General features: G+C 40.2%; 1 protein-coding gene across 3 annotated transcripts in view; it reads right to left on the bottom strand.

Annotated features, from left to right (window-relative positions):
• Window positions 1-281: 281 nt before the first annotated feature.
• galnt14 (UDP-N-acetyl-alpha-D-galactosamine:polypeptide N-acetylgalactosaminyltransferase 14 (GalNAc-T14)) overlaps window positions 282-20,093 on the bottom strand; it is a 194,687-nt gene continuing 174,875 nt past the window's right edge. For all 3 annotated transcript variants that reach the window (XM_084378396.1, XM_084378395.1, XM_084378394.1), the window contains 2 exons: window positions 12,815-12,934; window positions 282-3,185 (listed from right to left, as the gene is read on the bottom strand). In XM_084378396.1, the coding sequence (XP_084234522.1) occupies window positions 3,027-3,185; window positions 12,815-12,934 (279 nt within the window). In that variant the 3' untranslated portion in view covers window positions 282-3,026. The remainder of the gene's footprint in view (window positions 3,186-12,814; window positions 12,935-20,093) is intronic.

The raw sequence follows: 20,093 nt of genomic DNA, 5'->3' as shown, positions 1-20,093 counted from the left end.
TCTTCTCTCTTTGGGTTGATGAAAGGCTCTTGCTGTACTGGCATCTGATTATTAAGATGCAAATACTCAACAATCAATACAACAATATACAACATCAATCAATACAACATCCCCATGAAATAAAATAAAAGGTGATATTAATATTATACCACAAAGACAGAAGTCTATAGTTTTTTACTTTTATTTAATTGATTTCAATCATTTGTGTATGTCTGCACTATTTGTATTCTGTACCTGCATGTAAGCAACTCAGCGATTTCAGTAAAAAAAGAAGAAACAGCAGCCGTTATAAAACCTTTATTCAGGAGTGAAACAGGATATCAAAATGACGCAGTCGATGATGTCAAACAGGAAAATGGGACACGACTTGAAATGAATTCGTCTCCAAAATTAGAAATCCATCATTTGAAAAACTGACTTCTACTCCTGCACAGTGCAGATGAGATAACTTGAACATTTGTAGGTCTGTAGTTAACTCGAGTTGTGTTTTGACTCTGTTGGAATTTGAAATGAAAAACCGAAGAAGACCGTCACGTGACTGCGGGGTCACAGGTTTCATCTCCACAGCAGCTGCAGTTTGTCCGTCAAACAACGTCCCAACAATGTGCTCAGATGTTCAAACCATCCCAGGTATGTGAGCAAAAAAAAAGTTTGTTTGGCTGTCGCTCCGGATTCTGATAAAGCTGCAAGAGTGGAAACTGTGTTGAAAATAACCCCCCAAACAGCACAATAACTTTTGTGAATCCTCAAAACTTCCACAAGAAACATGAATGATGCCATGACAATACAGTCGCTAGGATAAAATGTTGGCATGTTATGTTTCTGCAAACCACAGATATGTTCACATTTGTACAATTCTGCATTTTTACAATACGTCTCATATCATGTTCACATTGCATGTTTATGAGCTGACCTTCATGTCATGTGCCGGGCATGGTGGTGGAGTTATTATTTTTAACAAGATGTTGGATCATTCTCCAGCTGTGTTTGTATCAACAAAACCTGTTATTTTAAGCCATAACATGATGTTTTCCTGACCATAACCAACTGTTTTTTGTGCCTGAACCATACCAGAATATAAGCACAAAGTTGTCACAACATAAAATTGAAAATTGAAACTTAAAGTTGCAACATAAGAAAAAAATCTGTGGTTTGCAGAAACGTGCACTGCCAACATTTATTGTGACGCTTCATAAGGGCATTTCGAGCGATTGTGAGTAAAGCTTTTCCCCCAGTTTGATAACTGTTGAAACAAAATAAAACTTGTGTACAGAACTTCTCACATGCACAGCAGAACTTCACGGGGGAGCGTGCAGTGGGAAGCAGCTGCATCCTTGAGGCAAAACACTGCAGAAATCTGCAGATCGACCCCCACGACAACAGTATGACATGTGCTGCATACATGCTGTTCTCTTTATTACTCTTCGTTGTGCCTGTTTGTCTATGTACACCCGTAGCCCTTTTCTTTCTGTTTGAAATTTACTCCATATTTTGCGTTTTGCTTAGTAGCTCAGTAAGAACCTGCTAGCTTCTTCTACAATTCAGCTTTTGCGTCACCTCCTTGGTCTTGCCCTCCTTTGTGTGTTTTCCTCAGCCCAGTAGCCAGAATAAAATGTTGGCATTGTACATTTCGGCAAACCGCAGATGTGTTAAATGTGTAGGTTTCATATGTGTCATATCAACATTTATACGTTTTTGTATCAGATTTCCTTCAGATTACATAAGGAGGAGGGGGTGGCTTTGCTTCCCCTAAACTTTCCGCGGCCTTCCTTCTGGCAAAAAAGTGCATATTTTTAGCGAGACATTGGGGCATTTTCCACCTGTTCTTATGTTGACAAAAATTTTTTTTTTTAAGCCAAAACACGATCTTTTCCAAACCCTAACCAAGTGTTTTGGTGCCTAAACCCGACCAGCTCTTACACACAGCGTTGTCACAACATAAAGTTATGAATTGTGAAACGACAAAAGAAGCAAAGTTCAAACATAAACCTGGTTTGCAGAAGCATACAATGCCAACATTTATTCTGGTGATTGAGCTGCTTTAGTTGTCCTCCATGCGTTAGTTTTCAGGGTAAGATATGGTCATATAAACAGCCTTCAACCATCAAAATGTCTCACCTGCATATCCTAGTGACTAAATGTCAATTTTTCCAGGCAGAGATTAGAAAACCACATCATTTTCAGAGTGTTATAGAAACTATCCTAACAGTAAAGACTAAGGACTTGATTTAGACAAATCCAGACGTACCAGTGTTAGATATTTTGGTTCTGTCATCTTATTCTCTTTTGGTGCAAAGAAATCCGGGGGTCTGTCTCACAAAGCAGGGCAACTTACGAAGTTAAGACTTACGAAATGAAATTTCTTAATGTCAGGTTCCAAATTTTGGTTTTTACTCCGTGCGGTCATCCAGCTACATTGACGATCCTGCTTGGTGAGACAGATCAAAGTTTGGTCAGTTGGATTTTAAGGGACAGTTTACCCCAAAATTAAGAAGAAGAATGGATTTGTTATTTGAAACTCAGATCTGGGCCTTTCTACAGCAGTGAAGACAGTGAAATGTGTGAATATTTGACAAAGTAAACTGAAAACTCGAGTTGTGCTTGGTTTTAATACCCAGATTCTTGAAAACAGACACTTCCATTCCATCGCTGCATTCATTTCTCAGGCAAAGTTTCTGAACTCAAATCTTTTAAGGTGCACTTGGTTCAACTCTTCCTCCAAACTTCTCATCAGCCTCAAACAGACACACCTTCAACTAACCAGACATTTCTGACGTGTCTCTTCCTTCATTGATGTTTTGATCCAGGCCTGACAGACACACACTTGATTTCCTCTCATGATGAACAGTGAAGAGGCATCAAGAAGTCTTTCTACTTTCCATCCAGCTGCCGTCACTGCAGCTCCTCGACATGACGTGCTCATGCATCTTCACTCTGTCAGAGTAGCTGTCTCTGCCCAGGTCTTTGAGGCTGTGATGGGTGACAGGGCAGGTTCTCTGGGAGGTGAAAGGTCACAGGGTTAGGGGTCAGGAGAAGGGGACCTCCCATCTCTGTGTGTACGCACTCAGTTCACACGGGCTGATGACCAGCATTCGAGAGGAGTCCATCCCGTCCAGAGCCATCTCCGAGTCCAGACAGAACCGAGAGACGAGGTGTTCCAAGTGTGTCCCCGACTTCTGCCACCGCTGGGGACAAAAACCAAGACAAAGGTCATGAAATAGCTAATAACACTGTCAACATACAACAAGCAAATACGAGGCAACACTGCCAGGACAGGACATCTTCCAAAGGGTAAAGAGTTTACTGCTCAGTTTGGCAAACATCAGAGGGCTCTTATTCAGATTTGTATAGCTGATTTGCTCTCTGTTGATAACTAAACTGGACTGTAATCAAAGTGGTAAATACTGCAGCAGTAAAGCAGTAATTAAAGTAGGATTTTTATCGAGGCGCTGCTTGGATGATCTCCTTGATGCCGAAACCTGCAGTCAGCTGAGACACCTGTGAAAAGGTCTTCAGTCAGGCTCTGCAGGGCAGGTAGAGCACAGTGTGACCAAAGAAATATCAATATGTCAGAATTTGCAGAGATTTGATGTCACACTTTCTTGCCCACAAAACAAAGAACAAAATGTCTTCAGGCTACACCTGTAATAAGCCCTGATGGCCCTTTCAGGCGGCTTCTTTCTGTGTTTACTTTCACTACCAGAGACAAGTAACAGTTCATTTAGAAAGCGTAGGAGGCTTGTGCTGTATGCCCAGATTTTTTGCTGTCTTGCTTCCCCGAAGCTCTAAGACTGTGGTGGTACGCAGGATGAACTTGTGAATGTATTATAGAGCTGGATACAGGGAGCCAGGCTTGCTTCCAATTTTTGAACATCTTTATATGATCAATTTTTGATCCACGGAGGTTTTATATTTGTAAAACTATTCTCCAGTCGAGAAAAGCGACTTAAAATCTGTGACGTCATCACAATTTACACCATGGTCTGGACAAATACTCATCTCTGATTGGCTGCAGGGCGTCAATTAACTCCTAATATACGGACACCTATGGAACTACTCAAGCAGTTCCAGTATAACTGTGTGTTTGTTGTTCGAACGAATGCAATATAGCCTGTACCTAAAATGAGTGGCACAGGCATCAGCTGGCTGCAGACACTTAGGCGTTAGAGATACATTAGATGAAAGGAAAATCTGAATATTACATTGCTGGCTAGTTAGCTAGTCTTGTTGTTAAACACACGGTGAAATTATATGTACTGTTTGGCATCTGCAGGCAAAGTTATTGACTTTGAATCTTGCAAGCATAATGTTAGCTCTCTGGCTAATAGCTGAGCCAAAGAGTTCTCTGAGCTGAGCGGACTAGTTCAAGATCTCTACTCAGGACTTGTCCTATTTACTGGAGCAGTAATACCCTCGGGTGTTGCCAGGGAAACAGAGATACTGCTTGTGAAGAACTTGAGATCTTGATTGGAGAACGCATGAAAATAAAAAAGTTCATCTTAATTTTCACTGCGTCCAACAGTTTTGGCCACCACCTCGTCCTTTAATTCCTGATAATGGAAACACCGTCGGGCATTATCCCTTGGAAGTAAACCTACATGAATCTCCAATTTACATACGTACATGTAATCACATGTGTACAGTGAAAGTATAGTTGAACTGTTGAACTGTCATCTTTCCAGGAGAATCATTCTATGACGAGCGAGTGAAGCAGTTCCTGCAGCAGGTATATGAATGAGTAGACAGTCAAAGACATATTCGTCAAGAGTCAGCCTGGTGCCGGGTCCAACAGCATGGACAGCATCAGATGTTTGATACCAGGCTAGTGCATATTCAGATAGTCATCATTTTATCTTTAATTTATAGTTTATCACTTCCTTTTTTCATGGCATTTGATTTGGCAGACACTAAAGTTCAAAGTGAATCACATTTTCGTACGCATACATCAGCAGCGGCATTAAACTTCAACATGTTGACAGGAAGAGCCGACGTTTGACTCAACACTACGATTAACTGCCGAGCAGCTCCACCAGCTGTTCTACACCCAATCATTCCTGTTTACTTTACTGTTCAGATTAATGCGGTTGTGAAAATTTACTGCCGGGGTGCTGGCAGCTTCTAACAGGCAACTGGTGATTCCCACCAGTCACCACTAGATGGAGGCCTCTCCTGACTTTTTTTGTTTGATCCAGCGGTATGGGTGTGTGTGTGTGTGTGTGTGTGTGTGTGATTGGGTGTGAGGATGTGTGTGTGAGAGAGAAAGCGTGTGTATGTGCATTATTCATGGCTGGATTTTTTAGCTGGCAAAACAAAGCGGCAGATATGATCAAACATGAAAAGAGGCTTTTATCCAGCTGTGGGTCTGAAAGGCAGTCGTCAGAGAGAGAGACATAGAGACATAGGGAGAGACAGAGAGAGAGAGAGAGAGAGAGAGAGAGAGAGAGAGAGAGAGACAGACAGAGAGACATAGAGAGAGAGACATAAAGAGACAGAGGGAGAGAGAGAGAGAAAGGAAGAGCCACAGATGAAGAGGAAAAAAAGAGACAAGACAAAAAAACAGAATCTGTGTGTGCATGTGTGTAATTTGAGTGTGCGCATGTATCTGTGTGTATCTGTGTTTATATCTTTGTATCAGTGTGTATATTGGCGGCGAGCGGCCATATTGTGTTCACTGGGCCTCTGAAGCGTATCGCTGTCATGTATCTTGATCTCAAGGCCTTCTAACAACACACACACGCGCACACACCCACACACACACACACACACACACTGGCTTTGTTCTGTAGAGTTGCATAGTGGGTTGTCGACATGACTCGCTCATCACAGTGTAGCGACGGGCCGCTGAGCTTTTTAATTGAGAAAAAAAAAAGAGGAGGGATAATTAAAAGTAAATCAATTAGTATTCACCTCATTACTGAGTGCTGCAGCACTGCTGACGTCGGCCTGTGAGAATAACATCTGTCCTCCTCCACACAGTCTCTCTTTTAATACTGTAAATACATTAAAGTCCCCCTGCTGTCAGGGAAGTGTTTTTCCTCTTTCTCCTACAGTTGATGGTTTGAGTGCCAGTGTGTAGAGTGATGTATGTGCGGAGCTGTTTTCACAATCATTGCTCAGGTGTACATTTTCACTGTTCTCATTAAAGACGATCTGATTCTAAGAGGCGGGGCTACCAATAGATTGGAAGCCAGCGCTGGTCCAATAGTCAGCAACACAAGTGTGATGTGGAAACTTGAAGCCTCCAGTGCACAAACTGTGGCTTCATGTGCTGAATTATTGAAAAACATGTTTTTTCTGACTGGGAAAGTTCACGTGAATGCCCTCTCAAGTCAAAACAACAACTCGGACAGTCAGAGAACATTTTGTATGTGTTGTATAGTCATTGTATGGTTTCCTTATCTCTTCCTTGTCACTCAAATTTTCGAAACAGCTGTCAACGTGTTGTTTAAACACTATGAGCGACAAAATGCAAAACAACCTCTTGTTTGGAGTCCATGTTGTTCCCACATTCGAACATGACGTACAAAAACACACCAAAGTCTTAAGAACGACTTCCCAACTTGGGAAGTGGGATGAATGCAGCATTACACGAAGGATGAGCTTCAAAGTGGGAGACGTTGGAGAAATCTCATGTCCAGCAATTCAACGTGTGAAATGGAAAATATTTGCATTTTACATATCTTACAGAATTTTTAATGAGGGAGGAGGAGGTGAAGATTTAAGGACTTTACTTTGAAAGTTACTTTTTTTCTGCAAAAAACAGGTCAAACACACGTAAGGGAATTTTTTGTATGTCTTAATACGTGTGTGGAGGGGATCTTAAAATTTCATGGGAGTCTCTCCCATGATGCACTGGGATCAGGTCATCACAGGGTGAATGCAGATAGACCTGAATTTCCCTCCTTTGGGGCTTTTGGGAGTATTAAAGTTTCATGAATACTTCTTGGCTTTCCTACGTCAGGGGAATTTCAAGAGTCTGGCATTTCATTTCTTTGTTGTTGCCAGTCTGAGCAGACTTGTTCGGTGCAGAAAAGTAACCTGATCAATCAGTTGTAAAATAAATCCTGGCCCTAATTTCATGTTCTTTAGTAACCTGAGAGCACTCCTTAACAACACAAAGTCTGTGATTAGTGCTAACTACAATATTTTTGAACAAGATTTTTTGAGTTTTGTTGGTTTTATTTTGGACAGTTATCATTGTTTGTTGTGCATTTTTGATTCGTATGCCTCACTAAGAAATCTGAAGCTACAGCTAATGTAGTACAGTTACCATGGTTACAGGTGTTGTTCTCCATCACAAGGTTTGTTGAAAAGGTTCTGTTTACTTGTTTACACACACACACACACACACACATACACACACACACACACACACACACACAGTTTTCATGTCACGCAGCACAACAGAGACTGCTCACTTTATGTCACTCATGCTCACCTAGCATTAGACTTAACGTGACCACAGCTACCTGTTGTCTCCACTGGAGAGCAGCTGATCATTCAGAAGTTGGATTCGCTCACTTGTTGGATGAAATACCGTTCACTGTCTGGATTTAGCTTGAGAGGAGAAGCTAAGATGTTGGATGATGTACCTTCATTTCTTGAACAAACATCAGCAGCAGGGGTGCCCAAACTTTTTCCCTTGGAGGATCAAAACTGAAACTTAATGGTGGGCCACGGGCCAAAACCAAACACCTACTGTGTTCTATTGTTTAACTGTCAACAGACAACCTTCCCCCCCGGGGTTGCCAAGTGGTATTTTTGTTGGTGCTGCTGTTGCAAAGATCGTTTCAGTTTTCCTCACAGTCACAAATAACAACAACACCGGACAAAACACGAGTTTATTCAATCATTTAGTCAATAATAGAAATGGATCGCCAGTTAACCTTCCTCTTCCAGGGTGACTACGTGCCCGGCGGCAGGTTTGCAGGGAACCAATATAAATGCTGATGGTTTCATGATTCTATACCCCTTACATTGTGTAATCAACATTTACTTTGTAACGACATGTGAAGCAGAACACTAGTCTATTGCCAGTTTAAGTTGCAAAATGGTGCTAGGATCTGCGGTTCCAAAAGTGTCACTCTGCCCTCTGTGCTCAGATTATAAGAAAATAACATTAATTAGCGATTCGCCATGTTTAAATTTCATGAACAGTGATATGAGATCTTTTAATAAATCATTCTTTGTATTTGTTTTTCACTACAAAACATCTGGCAGGCCAAACTGAATCTTATGACGTGCCAACTCTGGCAGCTTTGGCCAGCCCCGACCTAGAGGAAGCTTTAGATGGTTGACATTAATCCTGGACTCTTAAGTCTTATTATCTAACTGAAATAATGTTAACGTGACATGAACAGCACTTGATACTGTTACATAAACTACCTCTTGTTTAATGTCAGCGTCCTGCATGTGTTGCTGCCTTTATCAGCTGTTTTGCTGCAGGTTCATGCTTAATTTCTAGTGAAATGAGGATGAATTTAGTCCATAAATTCATCTGGTGACTTCTAATAACATGACTGACTGAGGCATTATGCTACTGAATGCATGATGTTTCTTTCTAACAGTAGTACAAGTCAAAATAATTGCTAAATCAACCTCTTGAAAACATATTTTTGGCAGTGAAAGATATTGCTGATGTTACTTTTTTGTTTTGTTTTAGTTTTGTTGAGTAAAAAAGTTGTCAACTAATAATTTTCATCTTACTTTTTGTTGACAAAATGTATGCTGCTTTACACAATCCCTCACTTTTCTCATGTACTTTACATTTCTCACATACTTTACATTGCTGCTGCTACACCTGCGACATGTGGTAATAGAGAATCCATATTTTCAGTCCTGTTATATTGGGATGTGACTAAAAGTTTGGCCGGATCCAACAGACGTGTGGTGTCAGGAACAAAATGAGTATTGGGTAAAACAATATGTCATTTAATGCGTACCTCTAGAGGACATGGCAGAAAGACCAGCGCGTCTGAATGTATTTGACTTCTCTCAGCTACAACGTGACATTCCTGATCAACAGGACAGGGTTCACTCAGTCTGACGTGTCTCTTGGCGAGTCACACCGTGGATTTAAGGCAGTATGACCAACTTATCTGACATGGTGATCATTCCAAAGATATTACTGTTGTGCATGTCATCCTCGCATTAGTGAGAACACAAGGCTCCTCCTGGATCCACATTTTCTTCATAACAATCTATCTATAATGTTTCCCATCCTGACTATGTTGGTTTGATTTGTAAATAGGACATCTATTTCCTGTCTGTCCATCTTCAGAGATAAATCCTTCCTCTGTTGCTCTTCCTGAGGTTTCTTACATTTGTTTGATATTGTATTAGGCTTGATTCAATTCAAGGGGACCTCGCCAGTTGAGTTCTAGCAGAGGTATGCGCTCTACTGAATGGCATTCTAGTTTATTGGGAGTTTTTGTTGAACTAAATGGTGGGTCCTTTGCTGCATTCACATGCTCCCTGGATGGTCGCATTTACCGAGTTGGAAGTCGTTCTTCCAACTGTGTTCATGTGGGAGTCAGAATGTGGGAGCAACATGGACGCCACAAAGATGTTGTTTTGCATTTTATAGGCCTTGACAGCTGTTTCAAGAATTTGAATGACAAGGACGAGCAAAGGAACAATTCTAATCTAAGTGGATACTGGCTGTATCTCTGGAGCATATTTTTACAGAATACATATTTCCACACATGTTGAAAAGTCTGTTTTTCACTTTTACTTTGCTTGTTTCCCTCTATTCCCTCTCCAACTCTGCCTGTCTCCCCTCCCTCTATTAGTCATGATCGGTTTAGTTCTCTTGTCTGCAACACTTTCTGTCTCTTTTTCTGTCTATCGCAGTGTCTCTCGTCCCATCACGCTCCCTCCTTCTCTCTCTATCCTTACTTTGACCTCTCTCGCTCTCTCTCTCTCAGCAGTGTGTGTCAGTGTCTCTCTACCAGTCAGATCTGGGCTGTTTCTCCAGTGGATCTTCGCTCTAATTAGCTATCATCGCTCTACTTCCTGTCTGCTGACACAAACGCACACACAGAAACACACACACACACACTCTGCTGGGACATGTAACAGCTCTGTGTGTGTGTTTGTGTGTGTGTTGGTACAAAGGTTTACCAGTTTCAGTTACATGACAGCGATGTGCTTCAGTGGCTCAGCTCAAATACAAACACACATGAAATACACAGCCACTGTGTGTGTATGTGTGTTTGTGTGTGTGTGTGTGTTAGTGTGCATGTGCTACATTTTTTTAGACAGTTAATTTAACAGTCTGGTATCTGATATATATATATATAACAGGACTCAACTGCATCTCCTCCAGCTATATCACACCTGCCTGTGTGAGCTGTGCACACAGGCAAGTGTGTGTGTGTGTGTGTGTGTGTTGTGTACCGCTTTCATTTATTAGTCACACACTTCAGCTCTTTCTGCCTGTTATTCCTTCTTTGTTTCTCTCTGAATCTATAATGTTTATCTTTTCTTCTCTTCTTTCTTTGTCCCTTTCCTACATGTTGTCTTTTCTTCCTCTTCCTTCCCTCCTTTCTTCCTACCTTACTTACGTCATTCCTTCCTTTCTTTCTGCCCTTTACTGTCTTCTTTCCTTCCTATCTATCTTCCTTTCTGTCTTTCCTTTCTTCCTTCACACCTTCCCTTATTCATTTCTTCTTTCCTATCCACCTTGCATTGTTTAATTCTTTCTTCACTCCTTACCTACCTTAATTTATTCTTCCTCCCTTTCTCGTTTACTCTCCACCTTCCGTCCTTCCAACCTAGTGTTTTTCTTCCTTTCTGTCATTGTTTTTTCTTCCTTTCAAGTACCTTTTAGTACCGTCTTGTCCTTTACCAGGGTATATGCAGGAATCCTGAAGTTAAATTCAATACCTTTCGAGACCTTTGTTGAGACCCTTTCCATACATTTTAAGACCTCATCGCCACCTCGAGTTCTAACCAGTTACATCAGCGACACACTTTAACTTTAACTGATTGTACAACTAAACAGTATTATCAGCTAAAAGTATCAAATTGATTGATCAACTTTTAATTCTTTTCAAGACTCCGCATACACCCTGTTTAATTTCTTTCTTTCTTTCTTTCTTTCTTTCTTTCTTTCATTTTGTATTTTTCTCTCCTGTTCCAGCTCCACACTCACGCTAGTTTAACTGAATCTGCCACGTGCTGGGACAGAATTCACTGCTGTCCTAATTTCCAGCATTGACGCCGAATGACGCTCCAGAAACACATCTTTGTTTCCGGGATTCCCTCCTGAATGACAAGTCTATAGTACCTCAACCTTGTCTGGTTTGGTGGTAGCACTTCTTCTTCTGTGGTGCTGTTGCTGCCACAAGGGAACTTTATCCTGAGTATAAAAATAGCTAAACTCGTCAAAGTCACAGTCTCACTATTGTAAAGTCAGAACAGGAAGGATTAAGTCTTCAGGTGAGAAATAAAGTGAAATAATAAAATACAAAAGACTTCAGATTCACTGCGTGTGATGTATTAATCTTCTTACTTTGCTTTGAGGTCCTGACGATGTGCTGCTGTGCACTCGCTGTGTGTTAGGGGGCAGAAATGAGGCCTTATATGACGCATCGCTTGCCAGTTTGCTTAGGACTTTTTCCTTTATCCTCTTCACTTTCCCCCGCCTCCATTTTCTTTTCTTCCTTTCTCTCTCTTTCTGTTTTATTCCCTTCCATTCCCTTCTTTCCTCGTCAGCATCACGTCATTCTTTCCTTCCTCCTTTTTGTTTCCTTTCCAACCATTCCCCTCTTCCTTCCCTCTAATTTCTCTTTTTATTTCCTTCTGTCTGTTTTCCTTCCTTCTTTCCTCCTTCTTTGTATTCATTTCCATCTTTCTCTATCTCTTCCTCATCCCCTCTTTCCTCTTCCTCATTTCTCTCTCTTTATTTCCTTGTCTCTTTTCATTCCTTCTCTTCTCCTCCATTAATTTGATTTCTATCTTACTCTCTCCATCTCTTTCTCATCCTGTTTTTTCTGTTCATCATCACATATTCTTTCCCTCCTCCTTTTGTTTCCTTTCCAACCGTTCTCATTCTCCTTTCCTCTTATTAACATTAAAAATGTTTTCACGTTTGATCCTATCCAGCAGATTTACAGGAATACAAGTGGGATTAACACAAACAGAAATGCATTTCTACACACACACACACACACACACACACACACACACACACACACACACACACACTTCAGCACATTTCTCCATGCAGACTGAACAGTTGGTGAGGTGTAATGAGCTAATCTTCAGCTACCTCTCGCTCTCCCGTGACTTACCTCCTCCTTCTCTCCCTCCCTCCCTCCTTTTCTCTCTTTCTCCTCTTTTGTCTGTCTTGCTTCACCTTTCCACCTGCGCCTCCCCTCCTCTCTTCCTCCCTCCCTCTCTCCCTCACTCTCTCTCTCTCTCACAGGTGATTTATTGGTTGTCAGGTTGTTCTCTGCTGCAGGGGCTTTTGGGACGCTGTCAAGGTGCCCAGTGGTCAGGTAATGACAAGTGTGTGTGTGCGTGGATGTGTGTGTGTCTGAAGAGTTTTGCAAGCTGCCTGTCCAAAAAAGTGTCAAGCATCTTCCCCTGCAGCGTGAATGTGTGTGTGTGTGTGTGTGTGTGTGTGTGCGTAATGATCATCTTTAGACAAATTGAGCTTTAGATTAATTAACATTTAGATTAATTTATCAGCCATATGATATACGATATTGAGTGGCCTGCAGCAACACACCACCTGTATTGCGTATGTATCTGTGTGTGAGTGTGTGTGTGTGTGTGTGTGTGTGTGTGTGTGTGTGTGTGTGCAGACCTGCTTGCCATCCGCCATGTTGCAGGGCAGCAGGAGGACCTGGGAGGCAGGGAAGGTGGTGGACAGAGACAGACAGTGCTGCTGCTGTCGGATCTGCTGACCGTGAGTGTACACCCACTCCTGGAGACAGAGACAGAGACAGAGAGAGAGAGAGAAATATTTATTTTATCACTTTAATGTTTCAAATGTTGCTCATCAGCTGGGTTTTTGAGAACTGACATTTTCGAGGGCTGCTTCAGCTTTAGTTTTGTTTCTGATAAGCAGTCGGGAAGATAAGGCCATTCCGGGAGAAGAGAGAAATGCAAGTGACATTTAGTTTATTTCAATATATTGGTTCTTCACCTGTATTTCCATTCTGTGCTCCTGTGCATTCAGAGTAGAGCAGTGCCTCATCTGACATCTCTATGAACTGAACATCTGATTTTACAATACAAATGCACTATATAACCAAAATTATGCTGATATTTGATTAATGAACGTGTTATTCCCAAACCAACCGTGTTTATCTTCAGTTGTTAAAGCCTCCACACCTCAGGTTCAGGTTCCCCCGCCAGGTGTTGGAACATGGCCGTAGGGATTTTAGTGAGGTGCAACACTGTTGATAAGGTGATAAGCTCACCAACCCCATGGCCAAAAGAAATGTTCCTGAAAAACTACTTTCTTTGGTTCAATTTTCAATTTCATTAATACAACGCTGTGCTTATAGTCTGTTTAAGTTTACAACATGTTTATATTATAAACATGATGAGCCACGCTGTCAATTTTTTTCTTTTGACAAATAACTTTATTTTGTACAAAAGCTTAAAACAATATAAGCTGTTGCTGAACATTTTGAAAGAATGGATCAAAAATGAAAAGAGTTGGTTTTAATTTTCAACCAACCAACCGATCAACTGATCATTGCAGCTCTACTTAGGACCAAACAAAGGACAGTGATACTTGGTGCTTCACAAAATGCTTTTCAGACAGCATCGAGTCTACCAATTCTTCCTAGGTTTTTAAAAGGTTGGCTAAAATGATTAATAACTAAAACTCAAAAGTTATTAACCTTGGCACACCATATTTTCCAAAATGTCTGTGCTTGAAAAGCTGAAGGCCTTTATCTCTAATTCTCTCCCTCATTTCTTCAAGTACCATTAAAATAATTGACCTCAATAATACCCGGAGTTCTTATTCAAAACTGGGTGTCAGGGGGCACGAGTGCACCCAAATAATCTTTCACTTTTGCGTACTCTTACCTGTCATAAAATGCTGGCAGCGTACAGCGCCAGTTAACAAAGATAAAGCAGCCAAAAGGGAATTATGAGAGGAGTTCTTAAGGAAAAGAGATCATAGATGTTAACTGATGAAAACTATTCTGATAAAATATATCACTTTTCCAAAAGAAAAAGAGAAAAAAGTAAATTGTGCTTTAACATCCAAATCTGTTATATTATACAAAAACCTTGACTTTTCCTCTCTACATGTGAACACAAATATCTGAAATTTCTCCTCCTTACTTTTTCAAAACAGGCTCGTTACTTTAGTTTGATGTATCTGAGGGGAATTATGGATTATTTTTAATTTGTGTCGCTCCACGCCGCCTTCCCAACATCACAAGACCGATTTTTAACCTATCAGTGCACATCACGCATGGCAGATGCGGCGAGACGAAACAAAGACGTTAAGAGGGATCATTTTTACTTTGATACTCTGAGTACGTTTCAGAGCCTGTACTTTATTACTTTTACTGGAGTAAACAAGTTGAATCAGTACTTCTACTTTTACCAGAGTCTTTTTTTATACAAGTATCTGTACTTCTACTGGAGGAAAGAATGTGTGGACTTTTGCCACCTCTGCATAGATGTAGCCTTTAAAATATTCAAACACACACACTCACACATATTGTTACTGGCAGCAAATAATAATGAGGTCGAGGTTCAAAGTAACATCACCCTGATGTATTAATGATCATGTAGGAGAAGGACGTGTGAGGGAAGAAAAAAGAGCTCAGAGGAGAAACAAACAAACACACGCAAGGGTGCACACACACACACACACACACACACACACACACACACACACACACACACACACACACACACACACACACACACACACACACATAAAACGTATAACTAGGTCAGGATTATTGCAGTAGCTAAATTCAACTTGTCCGGTGTTTGTGTGTCTCTCTGTGTGTGTTTAAGGGTTTTCCACACCCCCAGGGGACAGACAGTATAAGGGTCACACCAAAGTGAGTCACATCTTGACACATCTAGAACAAATACATGTTCTCACACTGATATTTCAAATAAAGACATAAAGAGGTGACACACATTTTAAACCATGTTCTAAAAATAACCAGTAGTTATCTATTTTAATTATTATCATGGTAAGACGAAGAGTCAGTTAACCAAAACATATCAAATATGCAATGATGAAAAACACAGCAGCATTGTCATATTTAAGAGCCTGTTGCAAAGACATTTACTAAGTCGTTAAGTACTGCACATACAGGTCCTATAATTCAGAGGTAATAGCTACACTCTTTACTACATTAAATTTGCTTGACAGTTACTTATATCACAGTTTTCTATAATTTCACATGCAAAACACAAGTTTTCTAAACATAAAATTATACAACAACATGATGCACTGATTTAACTACTCAGCAGCATACAAAATAGTTAAAATTAGTAAGTTAAAGGATTTTTTTCTGAATTATTAGTACTTACTTTTGATACTTTAATAACATTTTGCAAGTAGTACTTTTACTTAAAGTGTAAGTTAACCCAAAACTGAAAATTCAGTCATTATCTACTCACCTCCATGTTTATGGAAAGTCAAGTGAGTTTTGTAGTCTGCAAAACATTTCTGGAGCTTCACAGCAAAACAGTGTTGCAGCATTCCCCTGAACAACTGAAGTAGCTGGGGACTTGTTTTAAGACTTTAAGACTAAAAAAACAACGGAAAAAACATAAAAATGCTCCATACAGCTCGTCCGGCGTAATCCAAGTCTCCAGAAGCCAAGAGATCCCAAATTGATTTGAAAAGACGTTGAACTTGTGTGCCCACTTCACACAGGGTGCAATTTTTTTCTTGATTGATTACTCAATTACTTATTTCTGCTTATGATGATTAGTGATTTGTTCAGAGAAAATAATCAGCTATTATTACATAACTATACGTCATCCTGCATTTGGAGACACATACATCTTGGGTGAGTTATTACCATTATCATACTGCTATAAGCTGCTATAAGCCTGCTCATTGGCCCGTATGGAGTGATGGAGGGTGAGAGTTGGTTAGTGAAGGGACAGCGGGAGGTCTTTTCAAAGCAGCTCAGTGATATATGGAGCTTTATCTTGAATAACTCAACGCTGCGGGGTTTATTTCACCGTATGATTGATTTATTGAACTGCAGCAGAGAGAATGACATTGGAGGTTAATTGGTGCTGTAGCTCAATATATCTTCTCTGCTGGAGCCTCCCAGGGTTCAGCTGGTGCCTTTACATGCACACTAAAGATCCAGTCTGAACCCGAAACATTTTGAGGAACAAAATCAATTAGTTTTGCTTAAATATGTACTAATGTGAATGTCTTTGTATGGTTTCTTTGATAATTTCAAATCTCCCTGGGTTATTCTATTTTTTTGATATTATTATTAATATCATTATTTGTTTTGCCAGTAGAATAACACCATAATTATAATACTTATCTCACTGCATGCTACTACATCATAATATCAACAATACTCTGTAATCATCATTGTATCACTTCTACTCCTATGATATTGTTATAAGCATTTTCATACACGTTATACAAATGTTTCAATCTTAGTTATAGTATTTCTTAAGCTCAGTTCTGACAAAAGATTTGCAATGAGACAGAACTGTTTTAGAACACTGCAGTGAAAAGTTGCAGCGGTGTGAACTTGTCAGTCACAGCTCGACCTGAGCCAGCTCATATCGTTGCCTGCGACTCAGCATGTCAATTGCCAGTGGCTGGTTTTAAAACCTAAAGCACATCACCTGTTGCAACAACCAAAAAGCACCTTGTAGCAAAGTCAGCTGGTCAAGACACTGACAATCTGTCAGCAGCCACAAAAAGGGTTTTGGACTGAGGAACAAGTGTGACTGCATGACAACAGCCTTAAAAATTAAATTTACTGATACGCTGCTCACGCTCGCTGTTACTCTCATCCCACTCTCTTTCTCTCACTCAACCAAACACTCACTGCCCACACATCTTTTAGTTTTGCTGTTTCATCAGTCCAAGAAATACAACTGTAGCAAGTAGCTCACTATCACTGTCTTCATTCATATTTTAAGACGCTACAAATTATATCCGGCCACAAAGAAAAGCCGGCAGTTAGAACCAAAGTACAGAGAGTCGTTGCTATGGAAACTATAGACTGTTTTGTATATTAGCAGGTTTTCAAAACGATTCAGACCAGCACATTGACATATCTATTAAACATTCCTCACATACATGTTTACAAAAAACAGAGATATTTCATTTGTCACTTTGGTCAGTAATATCATTATAATAATATTATAACCAATAGTGCCAAGGGTTTTGCTCTGTGTATGGCTTTCTTACTTTGATTTGTTTACTTTTATGTGTCCTCTCTTGTGCTGCTGTACTTCATTTCCCAGAAGCAAGAAAGGTCTTATCTTATCTCAACATATGTTATCTTATCGTATCTTATCCAGGCACACCGAGGCTCAGTATTGTATTTTTGATCCAAACACCACAATCAAATACAGTGGAGCAGTCAGTGCATTTATATCCAAAGTGTACAGCTTACTGTAGTTGGGTGACCACATTAATTGCTTTTGGGATAGAGGAACCCTTGTAGACCCTTTTCTTTGTGAGCGGCGCCCCAAGAAGAGCAACTCAAACTCAGGGAGGAGAGGATGTGCTTTGTCATTAATGATTGGCAGGACTTCCCCATGTAGCGCTTCTGTAAAGATCATCTTGTGTCTTCTTCCCTGCTATATCCTAGCCAGCTTGTTTCTATTTACTTACATAAGTCAAGTGCCAATACCAGACAGGCATACACTTCACCAAAGGTTTCAAGACCGATCCCCAACACCTTCAGTTTATCTAGTCTTTGACTAGCTTTCTTATATATAAATTAGGGCTGTCCCGATGTCAGATTTTTGCTACTTGATTATCACGGCCAAACAAATTCATGATAATGATATTATCGTGACGTTTATAGGAATTTGAAAAAAAAAAAGAAAGACACATCTACCAATCAAATCTATCTTTAACTTTGTTTCCTGTGTGTTTTGTCTCTTTTTTGGAACATAAATTACCCTCACAATACGAGTGTAGGGAGCTGGAGAGAGTCTGTAACCATAATTGTAAAAAGGTGTACAAAAAGAACAATTACTATCAACTACTCAATTACTAGAGAAAAGACAACCAGATTGAGTCATAGACAAAAGCTGCACAAGGCCGCGTCTTCGCCTCATCATCCAGACCATATTATCATATGTGCATTATTAACACAATATGAATATTTCACTTTTTTATACCACAGTTATCGTGAATATTGCAATACTGAGACATCCTTGACAACACTGACTGTGAAACTTATTTCATCATCTGTGTGTGTTCCTAGATCCTTAAAGCAGTTGACAGTTTCCACAGTTTGGTAACACAGTATCAGTGATGAGAGCGAGTCTGCCTGGTTATTCCAACATTATTTAACAATGAGTCAGACTCACACCACTGTTCGAACTTGGAAAACTGAGAAATGATTAGATACATCATCATCTTTATGGAAACGGCACACGAAAGCCAATAAATAGCTTGAAATTGTTGTGTAGTGTCATTTCACTGGTGTTCACAGAGCATAGTCCTGGAGATAAAACACAGAGGAAGATCCAAAGTGAAAACGTGATGCAAACGGGGATAATAGATATGAGTTTTAAGCAGTTTTAAGCCAATCACTCAGTGTAATTAGAGTTATTGGTTTGCAGGTAAACATGCTCAGTGGTTGTGTAGCTAAGCATGAAGCAGGTCAGCACTGAACCAGCCTGCATGCTCAGCACAAGTGCTCCCTGCTGGATGAATAAAGAGTCAAAAGAATGTTGACATCTGCAGCTCGATCTACAAAGCTTTTTTATTCTGAGAAAGTTGACTGAGCTGCTCAACATTCACAGCCACCATTACCGCAACTTCATGCCTGTGCACTCATTACATTTGGTCCAAATTGTGTTCAGAATGATGTTTTTGTGGCTCAGTGGGTCGCATTTCATGCCCGTCACTCTCCTGCTCTCCTTCGTCTTATATCCCTGCTCTGTTGTACACAGCTGTCACCCTTAAATTAAGTGAAACACTAATAGAAGAGCAGAATATATTTGACTTCGAGATGACTGACATCACAAGCAGTCTGCTCTGTTTTCTGCTGCTGTGGGTTTACAAATTGCTCTCTCCTCTTCTGCTATTGATTTCTCCCTGTATGTGAACGCTGGCAGTGCTAAATGGAGGCTTTAAAGAAATCCTCTCTTTGTTTCTGAGGGGCTAAAACCAGAGTCTTTGTGTTCATGGTAGTTGTTTCAGATCATTTACACGTGTTCTGCTATTAAACTATTGTAGCTGCTCTCAATATGACTAATATGGTCTCGAAGTGTATTATGCAGTTTAAAAAAAAACCTTGGTCTTGTTTTAATAGTTCTTCTGTCATTATCGATTATAGTTATGATACCGCAACAACCTAGATACTCCAACAGGCTTAACATGGCAGGAACATCAGATGTGAGATGATGCTATAGTTTGTAAACAATCTTCAGTATTACCAGATTTACTTGGAAGGCAAACATTTCAATTATTAATCAATTGTCTATTGTAAACATATATTCTTGCACAACAGCTTCCTAATTCAACTTTAATCTACTGCAATTACTGTAGTTCTACACACATTTTTTTGATGTAATGAGCGCTTATAACTGCCATTTGGATTCTCTATTTTGCCTCCAAATATCTGGTTTAGATAATATGGCATAAGCTAGTTAGTTTTATCACTTAAATTAATTAAAACTGTACACAATGCAGCAAAAACAGGTTCACGGAATAAATTGTCCAACACAATAAAGTTGACAAAATTACAACTTCATCACATCACTTATTGGTTTGTGGGCTACTGTTTTGTAGCTTCGAGTCTAGCATTACGGCCAAACGAGGGGGTGGACCTGGGGAGGTTATCCTGATTGAATCTGACTGGCAACCCAAGGACACTCCATGGTAGTGATTTATTAATCACAAGGTAGCCACACCCGAAAGC

The sequence above is a fragment of the Pagrus pagrus genome (genome assembly GCF_965226575.1).
Source record: "Pagrus pagrus genome assembly, chromosome: 16".
In the NCBI taxonomy this organism is placed as follows: Eukaryota; Metazoa; Chordata; class Actinopteri; order Spariformes; family Sparidae; genus Pagrus; species Pagrus pagrus.
Note: the sequence above shows the minus strand (reverse complement) of the source record. Positions and strands in the feature narration are given on the sequence as shown.